Consider the following 13,864-nt stretch of genomic DNA (forward strand, 5'->3'; position numbering starts at 1 on the left):
AAAGACTCTTAGTTGGCTACAGAAAGCATTTACAAGCTGGTATACTTGGTAAAGGGGGTGTTACTAAGTACTGACCATGCAGGGTGCCCAAACTTTTGCTTCGGGCCCTTTTCATTTTTTGTTATTTTGAAACTGTAAAAGATGGAAATAAAAAAGTAATCTTGCTTAAAATATTAAAAGAAATGTGTCATCTTTAACTTCATGCCTTTCGGAAATCAGGTCATCTTTCACTCGCTTAGCTAATCACAGTTACAGAGATTTTGACCGGGGTGCCCAAGCTTTTGCCTGCCACTGTAGATATTGCCTCCGGAAGGCGGCAACGGCAACTTCTGTAAAAAACTTTTCCAGCAGCAATCATGGTCACGGGACCGTAATCGCTCACATCATACGACACGACACGTAATGATGATGCAATGCTGAGTTCCTCTGGCACTTTGCCTGTGTTACTAGTAGCATCTGCGACAGGCTCTTTTCCACGCTGCCCAACTACACCCATGTGACCAATTAACCTTCTTCATAGCTTTTTATTATATACTGTAATGTACTGCTGCCACGTAACAACAAATTCCATGACATATGCCAGTGACATTAAAGCCGATGGTCTTTTAGGTTCTTACAGCCGGGTGGAGGTAGCAGGGAAGAGCTCCCACTACCTATTAAATGCTCCCAATGGGGTGCGTCTCAAATAGCTTCCGACAACCAAGTCCAGCTCCTGGCCTTCACGTGTGGTTTACTATAGCTACTAAGCCCGGCTGTGACTGACAGGAGAAGGGGCAAAGATGCCTTAAAACCAATCGCTTTGGGCAGCTGGGGCTCATCAGCCGGGGTTGGCAGCTCACCTAGAAGGCAAACTCCGATCTCAAACTTCGGCTGCCTTGCATCCGATGGGAAGGCTCCTGGAGTAAAGCCAGAGGAAAAATCCAAGCTGGAGCCTCTAAGGCAGTCCTGCATTGAGTTCAACACCGACTGGCAACTCCTGCAAGGCCATTGGTGGCAAACTGTATCGGTCCCTGCATTCCTTTGGGTTTGTGGAGAGGGGCAGCCCGATGCATGGGCAACAGCTTGGTCTCTATATTGTACTGCCCTGGCTTGCACATCACGTAGACAGTCAGGATGCAATTTACCAGGTCAACCCTGATCAATGGAGGACGGTAATTTAAACCTGATGCTGATCCATAATGGCTTAGTGTCTCCACCTATCGCAGCCTGCCGGTATTACATCAGCCCCAGTATTTATTGAACCCTGTTGGCCTGTTGTACAGACAATGTTTAACAAATTTGCCAACCTTTCAGCTTTACGTCTCCTTTGAAAGCTCCGCAGCCCCAGTTGCCCGTGGCAACAGCTTTCCGCTGCATGTCTGGTATCACACGACATGAAAACCCACAGTAGGCCTTCAGAACAGAACAAAAGGTTAAAAGAATTTCAGCTTAAAGCCACGGAATCCGAAAAGAGAAATGATCTTTTTGCAACATCTCAGATTTTAGATTTCAGGTTTTGAACTCCAGGCCTCGACCTCTGGACATGCAAAGACCTTCAACCCAGGGGCATTCCAATCTGAACGGACACTGGGCCTCATCTGCGGGGCCCACCTACCATGGGGATCACTGACCTTTGTCCCCAGGGCTTGACATGCTGATGACAGCAGCTCTAGCCTCTGTATCACCACGACATAACATCATCGCTCTCAGATTCAGCTTTAGCTGTTCGTGGGTTGGAGTTAAGGGGACAGACTGCCTGGATTGGGGTTGTTTTCTAAGAACTGGAGGGGAAATTTGAGTAAGGGATTGAAGAGTAGCAACCATTAGCAGATGGGATTAGCTGAGAAAGGATTTTCCTCTCACCGAGTGTCAGGAACCTAGAGCTTTCTGCCTGAGGTGGTGGAGGTAGGGCAGATCTATCGGAGCAGGACCACAAGGGTCCTCATGCCATGGGCAGTGGACCGAGATCTGAGCCACAGGAAGAACCTAACAGGTCCACAGGTAGCCAGCATGAAGTGGGCCGAATGGCCACTCTAATGCTGGTTTGACTATGGATCCTGTAAGACAGGGGATAGTAGCAAAGGGCCCAATAAGCTGCAGGACTTCACCCAGCAACATACTGGATCTGTGTACCAGATCTGAAGGTAGCTTGTGAGGGGTCTTTCCACCTGGTGTCTGTGTTCCTGGGCCAAAAGGGCCAACTCCCGCAGACCTCCATTCTGCTCTGCCTCCGCTCCGAGATCTCACCTTGGTCAGCTCCCTCTTCAGACAGTGAGGCTTGTACTGGTCAATGGGGTCGCTGAAGTGCAAGGCATCGATGGCCACTATTTCTGTCTGACGACGCAGCCACGAGTCCCTGTGGTGAGAAAAACAATGAATATTTCGACACAATCTGCCCAGCAGGTCGAGCAGCGTCTGTAGGGGAGGGAGTGGAACTGTCACCGTTTCAGGCTGGTAACGTCGGGGCTGAGAGGGTCAAGGAACAACTTTATTCACCGTATACACGTACATATTAGGCATTTGCAACAGAAAGCAACAACAGTCAACAATTATAATGAAAAAAGCATTATATAAAATTAAAATTGGAGATTAAGTTATAGATATGTAATAAAATGTGAATGAATATACAAAAACCTGCATGCAGTATTTACAATGTTAGCAATATTGTAAATCTAGTCGGCTTCATCTTGGCACTTGCCTACAAAGCACCCAGGACATCTTCAAGGAGCGGTGCCTCAGAAAGGCAACGTCCATTACTAAGGACCTCCAGCACCCAGGGCATGATGCCCTTTTCTCACTGTTACCATCAGGTAGGAGTTACAGAAGTCTGAAGACACACACTCAGTGATTCAGGAACAGCTTCTTCCCCTCTGCAATCTGATTCTTAAATGGACATTGAACCCATAAACACTACCTCATTTTTTTTAATATACAGTATCTCTGTTTTGTTGCACTTTTTAAAATCTATTTAATATACATAACTGATTTACTTGTTTATTTATAATTATTCTTTTATTATTTTTTCTCTTCTATATTATGAATTGTATTGAACTGCTGCTGTTATGTTAACAAATTTCACATCACATGCCGATACTAAAAACCTGATTCTGATTGTTAAAGTGGTTTAAAGTGATAGAGGGGGTGGGGGTTGATCAGATTGACTGCTTTGATGAAGAAACTTTTAAGATGGCCTGGAGTTTCCGGTGCTGACACTGCATGCCCACTATGCATTAACCCCCACCCTCACCGGTACATTTATGAATGGTGGGGTGGAGAAGGCGGAAATGGCAAACTACGTGTGTGGAAAAGTTTGCCAAAAACAATCCCGGTCATGAAAAGACCACGATCGCCCACATAACGAACGAACATGGACTGTGGGAGGAAACCGGAGCACCCGGAGGAAACCCACACAGCCATGGGGAGAACGTACAAACTCCTTACAGACAGGAACAGGAATTAAGCTCTGAGCCTTGGCACCGTAAGACATTACGCTAAGCGCGACACTACGGTGCGGTTACGGGTCAGAGCGCGAGTCTCTCACCGTGGAGTTGTGTCGTGGTGGGGCCTCGCCCACCGGTACGAGTCGCTGTAGCCTGTGTACTCGCTGTATCGTTGAGCCCCTGGAAATCAGATCACTGCCATCAGTAGCCATTCCAGCATCATTCGCTGAACTACCCCACACCCCTCACCACTATTTCCCCCTCTCCCCGTCTGCACCCGAGACCATCCAGGGATCCCTCACCTTCCATGCCCAGACTTCTGTCATCTTCCTCCCACCCTTTGACACCCACATAACCTCCCACCCCAGGACACACCTCCAAACCACCACAATCTTCCATCTCTGCTTACCCCTGGGACGCTGTAACCCTTCACCCCCACATCCTGTAACCTTTCACCCCCAATATATCCGCAATCTTTCATCTCAGCTTACCCCTGGGACCCTGTAACCCTTTACCCCATCCTATAACCTTTCACCCCCAATACATCCATAATCTTCCATCTCAGCTTACCCCTGGGACGCTGTAACCCTTCACCCCCACATCCTGTAACCTTTCACCCCCAATATATCCGCAATCTTTCATCTCAGCTTACCCCTGGGACCCTGTAACCCTTTACCCCATCCTATAACCTTTCACCCCCAATACATCCATAATCTTCCATCTCAGCTTACCCCTGGGACCCTGTAACCCCTCACCCCCACATCCTGTAACCCTTCACCCCCACAACAACCATAATCTTCCATCTCAGATTATCTTTCCTCCCCACTTCACCCCAGAACCCCAGAACCTCACACCCCGGGACCTGTTTACCTTTCACCGATTCTCCCCCCCCCAACACTGAACCACCACAATCCTCCATCTCAGAACGCCCTCCCCACCCCTTAATTTTACCCCTAGGACCCACGTCATCTTACACCCGCAGACCCTGTAACCTTTCACTCTCAAATCATCGTAAACTTTCAACCCAGGACTCCCCTCCCACCCCACTGCATAACCTTTCACTGCAGGACTCTCATTATCTTACATCTCAAGACCAATATAACCCTTCACCCTGGAAACCCCTGTAACCTTTCACCATGATCTCCTGTAAAGTGCTCACTCTCCCCCCAAACCACCCAGATCATGGGCAGTGTTTCTCCGCAGTTGCTGTCTGACTTGCTGGATATTTCCAGCATTCTTTGGCCCGGTGGTGGAGGGTCCTCGAGCCCGCCCTCTCCTGGGTGTTCGGTGCCACTCTCCATTTCCCCTGAGGCACCTCCGCAAACCTAAGTATTAAAAAGTACTCCTGCAGAATCAGTTATGCTGAGGCCCTATGGTCAGAGTCCAGGGGCTGTAAGCCCACCGGGAAGATGAAGGCCCGACTACTGCAAAGCGGCTAGTTCGCCAGAGGCCGGAGGTGGCCTGTTCTGGGCTTGGAGGACGGTGTGTGTGGGTGGAGGGAGGAACAGGGTTGTTTCGTTGCCTCATTGTGTTCTGTGTTATCTGCCGAGCATTATGGACGTGCTCAAGCACGCTGGCGCCAGAGCGTGTGACGACACTCGCGGGCTGCCCCCAGCACACCCTCGTGTGTGTCGGTTGTTAACGAAAACGACACATTTCACTTCACTTTTTGACGTACGTGTGATAAATAAATGGAAATCTCAATCTGAACCGGAAAGACAATGTTCCAAATGGGATGTTCTCCAGATCAGGCGGACCTTCGCCTGGACGTGACCCGTTATTCTCGATTTCCCAAGCATTACCTCAACCGCCAGCATCTCAGCCTCCAATTCTACTCTGGACCCCGTCCTTCCCGGACTGCCCAACCAGGGACGTGAGTTGGATCCTCACCTGTAATAACCAGGCACTCGGAGGCTCCTAGCCGCTCAGTGAAGAGCCGTGCCACGATCAGTTCGGGGTTAATGAGGAACCGGACCTCCTCTTGGAGTAGTCCTTGGCCCAGGACACCACCCCCTACCATCGCTGAGGCAAAATCCACCTGTAACAGATCGCTGGTTAGACATCATGCCGCAGGCAAACCAACACGGTTCTCGCTTAGTAGACTTCGCTCTCTGGATCACACATTCTCCCTCATGTCACCAGCCTCCCCAGAACCCAAAGCATCTTCAAAAGGCAGCATTCATCACCCAGGAGGTGCCCTCCTCTCGTTGCCACTATCAGGGAGGAGGTACAGGAGGCTGAAGCACGAACATTTTAAGAAAAGCTACTTCCTTTCCGCCATCAGATTTTTTAATGAACAATGAACCCATGAACACAACCTAATTTTTGCATGACTTACTTAATTTAGTTATGTATTTATATATAGGTCAATAGATTCTTGATTGGTTAGGGTATGAAGGAATATGGGGAGAAGGCAGGAGATTGGGGCTGAGAGGGAAAATGGATCAGCTGTGATGAAATGGCGGAACAGAATTGATGGGCCAAATGGCCTAACTCTGTTCATATATCTTATGCTCTTTTCTTGACCTGCCCTGCCCACATTGCCAAGTCTAAGGACTCTTTATCTTGTTATTTCATTTTATTTATTGCTATTTATTTATGCATTGTCTTCTACGCTCTACTTGTTCATTCACTGATCCTGGTTACAGTTACCGTTCTATAGATTTGTAGGAAAACAATCTCAGGGTGGTACGTGATGACACGTATGCGCTCTGATAGTAAATTCTACTTTGAAGGTGCTGAAGGGTTTGTCAGAACCACTTGCGTTCTGATTGTGAACCTTCTTGCAGCGCCTGGCTCCAGGAGCAGCACGGCCGCACAGCGGTTCGTGCCCCGCTTTCCAGCGCACCAGCGCCAGCTGTAAGATCGTGCTTCAAATCCTGCCACTGTCTATAAGATGGCGGTACCTTTCTCCCCGTGATCGCGTGGGCTTCCCCCGGGCGCTCCAGTTTCCTCCCACAGTCCAAAGGCGTACCGGTTAGGGTTGGTACATTGTGGGAATGCTATTTTGGCACAGGAAAAATGGTGCCACCTGCCCACCCGCCCGCCCCCCAGCACATCCTCGGACTGCATTGGTCCTTGACGCAAACATTTCACTGTATGTCTGGATGTATATGTGACAAATAAAACTGATCTTCATCACCTTTTCCCAGGGAGCAGAGGCTCTCTTCAACATAGTCCAAGCTGATACTCACTCTGCCTGTCTTCAACCCCACCCCCAGTATCGTGGCCCAAGGTCCTGACTGACCACAGGGGCTGTATCCCTTCAGCCCCCACAGGAGGCGTGACTGCACCCACACCCCTTCCCCGTTACCTGCAACATGCCTTTCCCTTTATCCTCTATGGTGCCTTCACTGGTGGCATGAAGTTGGGTCACTGTACACCGAGACCTGCCGCAGACAGAAACATCTGTGGGCACAAGTTCTATACTGCAATACTTATTATCTCCGTACTGAGCAAAAGAGGAAGGATTAACTAAAAAAGGCTGCATAGTCCTGTGATATCCAAAATTCCTCTGGGAAGTTACTGACACCTGACCAGAGCTCCTGAGGCAGAGACGTCACCCCCCCAACATTATCATCATTATGCATCGTGTCGTACGACCTCATCGCGTGCCGTGCCATACGACCTCATCGTGTGCCGTGCCGTATGACGTGGGCGATCGTGGTCTTTCCCTCACCATGATTGTTCTTGGCAAATGTTTCTATGGCAGTGGTTTCTCATTGCCTCTTTCTGGGCACCAAATTCACACCCCTCTGTACTGTCACAGTTCCATTCTTCACTTCCTCCCATCACCAATCTATTCATCAATGAATCAGCAGCCAAATTAGAGTGACCAATAAAGTGTGGAGTTACAACAGATGACCAGGACACTGCTGATCTCTTCTGTAAAGTCCCCACTGATTCATTCCAGGTAGAACATTCGGCAACATTGATTGTCCATATCATAAACTTCACATTCGGTGATGAACAAGTTAACGCCTTATGTCTAAAATATCATGATTTTCTAGCTGAAAATACTGTAATAGTTAGACAGTTTAATGATTTCAAATTTTCTGTGCAAGAAAAAATTAAATCCAAACTGATTTCAAACTTTGCTCAAATGGTGGCATTCGTACTTCAAAATGAACAGTTTTGCAACTTTGCACAGTTGATGGACACTGGGGGAACCTTTCTTGCGTCTAGTGCGGACTGTGAGCGAGATTTTAGCCTAATGAATCAATTCAATAACAAGCTGAGAAACTGTTTAGGTGAATGTCATTTGGATATGTTAATGAGAATCAAAAGCTGTCAATTGGATGGAAGTTCTATTAGTCTAGATAGAGTTTACAAAGAATGGGTAAATGCCAAAGACAGGACAGACAAAAAAAATAACTGAGTGACTTAAATACGTATGTTATTTTGTTGTTACTCTGTGCAGTTTTATGTCAAATAGTTTGTAAACCTACATAAACTGTGCCAACATGAGGAAATCTGCAGATGCTGGAAATTAAAACAACACACAAAATGCTGGTGGAACACAGCAGGCCAGGCAGCATCTATAGGGAGAAGCACTGTCGACGTTTCGGGCCGAGACTCTTCGTCAGGACGAACGGAAAGGAAAGATAGTAAGAGATTTGAAAGTAGTGGGGGGAGGGGGAAATGCAAAATGACAGGAGAAGACCGGAGGGGGTGGGATGAAGCTAAGAGCTGGAAAGGTGATTGGCGAAAGTGATACAGAGCTGGAGAAGGGAAAGGATCATGGGATGGGAGGCCTCAGGAGAAAGAAAGGGGGGGGGGAAGCACCAGAGGGAGATGGAGAACAGGCAAACAACTAACTATGTCAGGGATGGGGTAAGAAGGGGAGGAGGGGCATTAACAGAAGTTAGAGAAGTCAATGTTCATAAACTGTGCCATGTGTGCATTGTCACAGGAAAAAAATTTGCACAACGTAAGATTTTTGCACACACTACTAAAAATTAGAGGGAACATTGATTGTAAGTGATATACTGTACGTGCCCCTGTGCTGTGCATGACTGGGGATTGCACCTTGGCCCCAAAGAAACAGTTTCCTTTGGCTGTATTCATGTGGAATGACAATTCAACTGGACCCTGAACTTGTTTCTGCTGACCACAATACCAATTTAAACCAATCCCATCTGCCTGCACGTGATCCAAATCCCCCCACTCCCTGACTGTCCAACATCATTATCATATCAGCTTCCAAACCTCACGTTTCCAGCACCCACCACTCTCTGTGTAAAGTAAAACTTCACTTGTAAATCTCATTTCAACTTTCCCCTCTCATCTTAAAGCAAAGCATTTCTGCCCTGTGGATAAAAACTCTGCCAATCTCTTCTATCTCTGCCTCTCAGAAGTTTATAAACTTCTGTCTTGTCTCCCGTCAGCCTGCAGAGCAGGGGATTCCAACCTGGTTTTATGATGTGGCCCAATCCTATTAATTAAGGGGTCCTTGGACCCCAGTTGGGAAAACCTGCTGTGGAAGGCAACCAAACTCAGAATCAGAATCAGCTTTAATATCAATGACATATGGCATGACATTTGTCTTGTGGCAATAGTACAGTGCAACATTTCTGTACGTTACAGTAAGAACTATTAAAACATTAAGTAATGCAAAAAGAGAGGAATTGGTGAGGACCATTGGGAAATCTGATGGCAGAGGAGCAGATGATGTTCCTAAAATGTTAAGTTTGTCTAACAACTCCTTACAGCTCGTGCCTTCAAATCCAGGCAGCATCCTGGAGCATTTCCTCTGATCCCTCGCCAAAGCCTCCACTTCCTTCCTGAACTGCACACGGAACCCAAATGTAGCCCCGACCAACGTTTTATGCAGCTTCAGGATGACTTCCCAACTTTCATACTGAGCAGGTAAATAGTTATTGAAACTGCTCGCCATCTTTGCCAGCCTGACGTGGAGGGGCCACTGCACAGCACTGCAAACTCTGCGGAGGGCTGCAAACTCAGCCAGCTCCATCGCAGACACTAGCCTCCCCTCCATCGGGGACATCGTCAAAAGGCACCATCCATCATTAAAGATCCCCACCACCCAGGCACGCCCTTTCTCATTACTACCATCAGAGAGGAGGTACAGGAGCCTTTCCCTCTGCCATCAGATTCCTGAGTGGACCACGAACCCATGAACACTGACTGTAATTATGTTTATTATCTGTCTACTTATTGACCTCCAGCGAGGAACGGACACCCCTGGCTCCTCGAGCCTGCGACAACAATCTCCTGAGTTTAATCCTACCCTAATCACAGGACAATTTACAATGAACAATTATACTGCTGACCGGTGCATCTTTGGACCATGGGAGGAAACCCACACACTCACAGGGAGAACATACAAACTCCTCTCAGGCAGCAGTGGGAATTGAACCCAGGATGCTGGTACTGTAACGTGTTGTGTTAACCACTAAGCTACTGGGTTGTCCTATATGTTATTTACGTATTGCAATGTTCTGCTGCTCCAAAACAAACTTCATTGATAATAGTATAATCCTCCATAACTTCCGCCACCTCCTACGGGATCCCACCACCAGTCACATCTTTCCCTCCCCCCCACTCTCGGCTTTCCGCAGGGATCGCTCCCTACATGACTCCCTTGTCCACTCATCCCCCCCCCTCCCCCATCCCTCCCCACTGACCTCCCTTCGGGCACTCATCCCTGAAAACGGAAGAAGTGCTACACCTGCCCCCACACTTCTTCCCTCACCACCATCCTAGGCCCCAGACCGTCCTTTCAGGTGAGGCACCATTTCACCTGCGAGTCAACTGGGGTGATATACTGTATCCGGTGCTCCCGATGTGGCCATTTATACATTGGGGAGACCCGCCGCAGACTGGGAGACCATTTCGCTGAACATCGGCGCTCAGTCCTCCAGCAGTGGCGGGATCTCCCTGTGGCCACACACTTCAATTCCACAGACCACTCCCACTCCGACATGCCTGTCCATGGCCTCCTCTACTGTCAAGATGAGGCCACACGCAGGTCGATGGAGCAATACCTTATCTCCCACCTAGGTAGCCTCCTACCTGACTGCATGAACATCCAACTCACAGACCTCTGTTGATACCCCTGCCCCCCCTACCCCATCCCTATCTATTATTTTAGTCTGGTTCTCTTTCTCTCTCTTTTCCCCCCTCACTATAATCTCCCCCCAGCCCTACCTTTCTTTCTCTTTTATTTCCCATAATTCTCCACCTTCCCCCTAGCCCATTTCCCTTCAGCCTATCACTTCCCAGCTCTCTACTTTATCCCTCCCCCCACTTCTTATCCCCCCGCGACCATCCCATGTTACTTCACTCCTGACGAAGAGTTTCAGGCCGAAACGTCATCACTGCTGTCTGGCCTGCTGAGTTCCGCCAGCATTTTGTGTTTTTATTCATTGATAATAGACCTGATTCTGATTTCTACAACTGGTCTACATCTTGGACGAATCATTCACTGTTCACGTTTATCTGGTCTGGAAACAATATAAAAGCACACATTGATAAAACTCTCTATTCGACAGATTTCAGAGAATTTTGGATTGACTGACCTCTTCCACTCAATGGGCGAATCCAGACCACACCTCTGAAATGTAACCAGACCTTTGGGCACTGCCGGACAGAGGGACAAGTTAGCTCAAATCTCCATTCATTAACTCCCCGACCAAAACTGGTCCAAGTCTGCCGACGTGCCTCGAACCGGGAGAATGCCAGCGACAGGCGTTCGGAGCCCAGGGCAGAAGCTTGAAGGTGGGATTGTGGAAGATGCAGCAAGGCAACGTCCGGCCAAAGACAGACGGCAGATTGGGTGGCAGCACCAGCCCAGGCTGAAGAACATGGCTTCTCTGTGCACAGCAGAGGACTGCAGCCATTTGGCACTGGGACACGAGATAAGGGGGTAACAGAAGGATGCAAAGCATTCACACTAACTAGGAGACAATTACTCCAGTTAAGCATCATGACTTTTAACACCTATATCATGAACGGTGATTGATCATTGAACATAGACAGATGGCCATTATCCATAATTGCTAGTCAATCGTGTATAAAAAATGTTTTTTCTCCGTTCAGACTTCAGAACGGGATGGTGACATGGACAATGCTGTTCCCCTTGTGCACAAGAACATGAAGCGGGGTTGAGGAACAAGCGTGGGTTTTCAGCGTCCACTTAATCAGCAGCAAGTGAATGGCGGAGCCTGACAGAGGCACGGAGTGATCCACTCAGGCCGTTAACGAGAAGGGCGAGTTAACAAATGAAACATGGAAAGAGGGCAGTAAGCCGGAACATTACAGAGAAGAGGGCAGTTGGAGGTGAAGCAGTCATTTGCAAAGACTGTGGAGTTAGAGTACGAGTGAGTGTGAGGAGAACAGGGGTCAGAAGGGGAAGCTTACATCGGAGAGAGGCTTCTAAACAACACAGACCATTCAACCCATATGGTCTATGATAGCCCTCAAATCCATCCCACAGTTCCCTGTAACCTACTCTCTCCCACGAGGATGAGGCTGAGAGGTGACTTGATAGAGGTATCTAAGTAAGATCCACAGGGAGAATAGGCCCACTGAGCAGACATCCAGTGGCACCAAGGCGAAAATGCCTTATGAGGGGGCATCATTTTTTGGGTAATTGGAGGGAAATATAGGGGTGGATGTCAAAGGAAGTGGTGGAGGTGTTGAACGCTCTGCCGGGGTGGTGGTAGGGGCAGATATGTTTGTGATTTTTGAGACAGGTAGCATGTAGGAAAACGGAGAGCTCTGTCACAGGGAAGGGTTAGATTGATCTTAGCACAGATTATAAGGTGGGCACAACACCGTGAGCCCAAAGGCCTGTACTGTGCCGTAATGCTCGATGTCTACTGTGTCCCATGACAGATCATTCAAAAACACAAGAGATTCTGTAGATTGGGAAATCTTGAGTCTCACGCATAAAACGCTGCAGGAACTCAGCAGGTCAAGCATCTATAGAGGGGAATAAATAATCACAGCTTCGGTCTTGATGCAGGATCTCGGCGGCCCTTTATTCCCCTCCACAGATCCTGCCTGACCCGCTGAGCTCCTCCCGCACTTTATGCCTATTGCCGAAGATTTCCAGCATCTGCTGAACCTCGTGTCTGAAAATTCAACCATCGCAGGAGGGCAGTGGTCGGACTTGGTCTCAGCACAGACGAGTTCTTTGGTAACCACTCACTATTTTCTGTAACCATTCTGAAGTAGCAAAAGATGGTGTTCAGTTTCTCAAGCGTTCTTTGTGAGGTTATCTCAAACAACCTGTGGAAGAGCAAGTGAGAGAGGATTAGCAAACTGCAGGAAAGCCTCTGACATTCCACCTTATCCCTATCCCTTCAAAGTACAAATGGGCCATTCAGCCCATCAAGTCTGCTCTCCGCCATTCGATCATGGCAGATTTATTTTCCCTCTCCACTCTATCTAGGCCTTTCAATATTTGATAGGTTTCAATGAGACCCACTCCCATTTTCCTAAACTCCAGTCAGTATTGCAGCCATCACTCATACATTAACCCTTTCATTTCCGGAATCATTTTCATAAACCTTCTCTGGACCCTCCCCAATGCCAGCACATCTGCTCACGGTACCGCAAACGCAGTCGGACCAAAGTCTTATCCATACCTGTTGAAGTTGATGCTTGGGAGGTCGGAGTATTCGGAACGGCGGCGTGTGGAATTGCGATGGGGGAACGTGCAAAAGAAGGCGTTGGCCAACAGGCAGGCAATCTGTTCCTGGGACATGGAGATGGCGTGTTTCATTCCCACCCTCAGCAGCTGAATGGGCTGAAACGGAAGACAGAGGCAAGTTCCAGTGAAAGAAGCTCACAGGTTATATCCAGTAAGTAACCTCCTCTGATGCACTGACTTCCTCTCAGTGCCCACTTTATTATCCACCTCCTGTGCCTAACAAAGTGGCCATTGTGTGTACAGTATGTTCATGGTCTTACGTTTCTATAGAGGGGAATAAACAATTGTTGCTTCAAGGTTCGATATGTTGTATGTTCAGAGATGCTCTTCTGCACATCACTGTTGTAACGTGTGGTTACTTGAGTTACTGTCACCTTCCTGTCAGCTCGAACCAGTCTGGCCATTCTCCTCTGACCTCTCTCATTAACAAGGCGTTTTCACCCACAGAACTGCCACTCACTGGATATGTTTTGTTTTTCACACCACTCTCTGTAAATTCTAAAGACGTTGTGCATCAAAATCCCCCAATAGTTTCTGTGACACTCAGACCACCCTGTGACCTTGGCCGTGCAATGATTTTCATTCCACGGTCAGCGTCACTGAGGTCACATTTCTTCCCCTTTCTGATGTTTGGTCTGAACAACGAATGAACCTCTGGACTGTGTCTGCATGCTCCTATGCACTGAGTTGCTGCCATGTGATTGGCTGATTAGATAGCCGCATTAATGCGGTGTACTTAATAAAGTGGCCACTGAGTGTACAAAGA

At 48.2% G+C, this 13,864-nt stretch overlaps 1 protein-coding gene across 3 annotated transcripts in view; it reads right to left on the reverse strand.

The window, feature by feature from the left end:
- LOC132391103 (poly(ADP-ribose) glycohydrolase-like) overlaps positions 1-13,864 on the reverse strand; it is a 43,373-nt gene that overhangs the window by 7,021 nt on the left and 22,488 nt on the right. For all 3 annotated transcript variants that reach the window (XM_059963880.1, XM_059963862.1, XM_059963870.1), the window contains 8 exons: positions 13,034-13,194; positions 12,595-12,674; positions 10,961-11,021; positions 6,733-6,808; positions 5,310-5,457; positions 3,521-3,599; positions 2,227-2,335; positions 1,287-1,392 (listed from right to left, as the gene is read on the reverse strand). In XM_059963880.1, coding sequence (XP_059819863.1) covers positions 1,287-1,392; positions 2,227-2,335; positions 3,521-3,599; positions 5,310-5,457; positions 6,733-6,808; positions 10,961-11,021; positions 12,595-12,674; positions 13,034-13,194 — 820 coding nt within the window. The remainder of the gene's footprint in view (positions 1-1,286; positions 1,393-2,226; positions 2,336-3,520; positions 3,600-5,309; positions 5,458-6,732; positions 6,809-10,960; positions 11,022-12,594; positions 12,675-13,033; positions 13,195-13,864) is intronic.

This window comes from Hypanus sabinus, chromosome 1, assembly GCF_030144855.1.
Source record: "Hypanus sabinus isolate sHypSab1 chromosome 1, sHypSab1.hap1, whole genome shotgun sequence".
NCBI classification, from domain to species: Eukaryota; Metazoa; Chordata; class Chondrichthyes; order Myliobatiformes; family Dasyatidae; genus Hypanus; species Hypanus sabinus.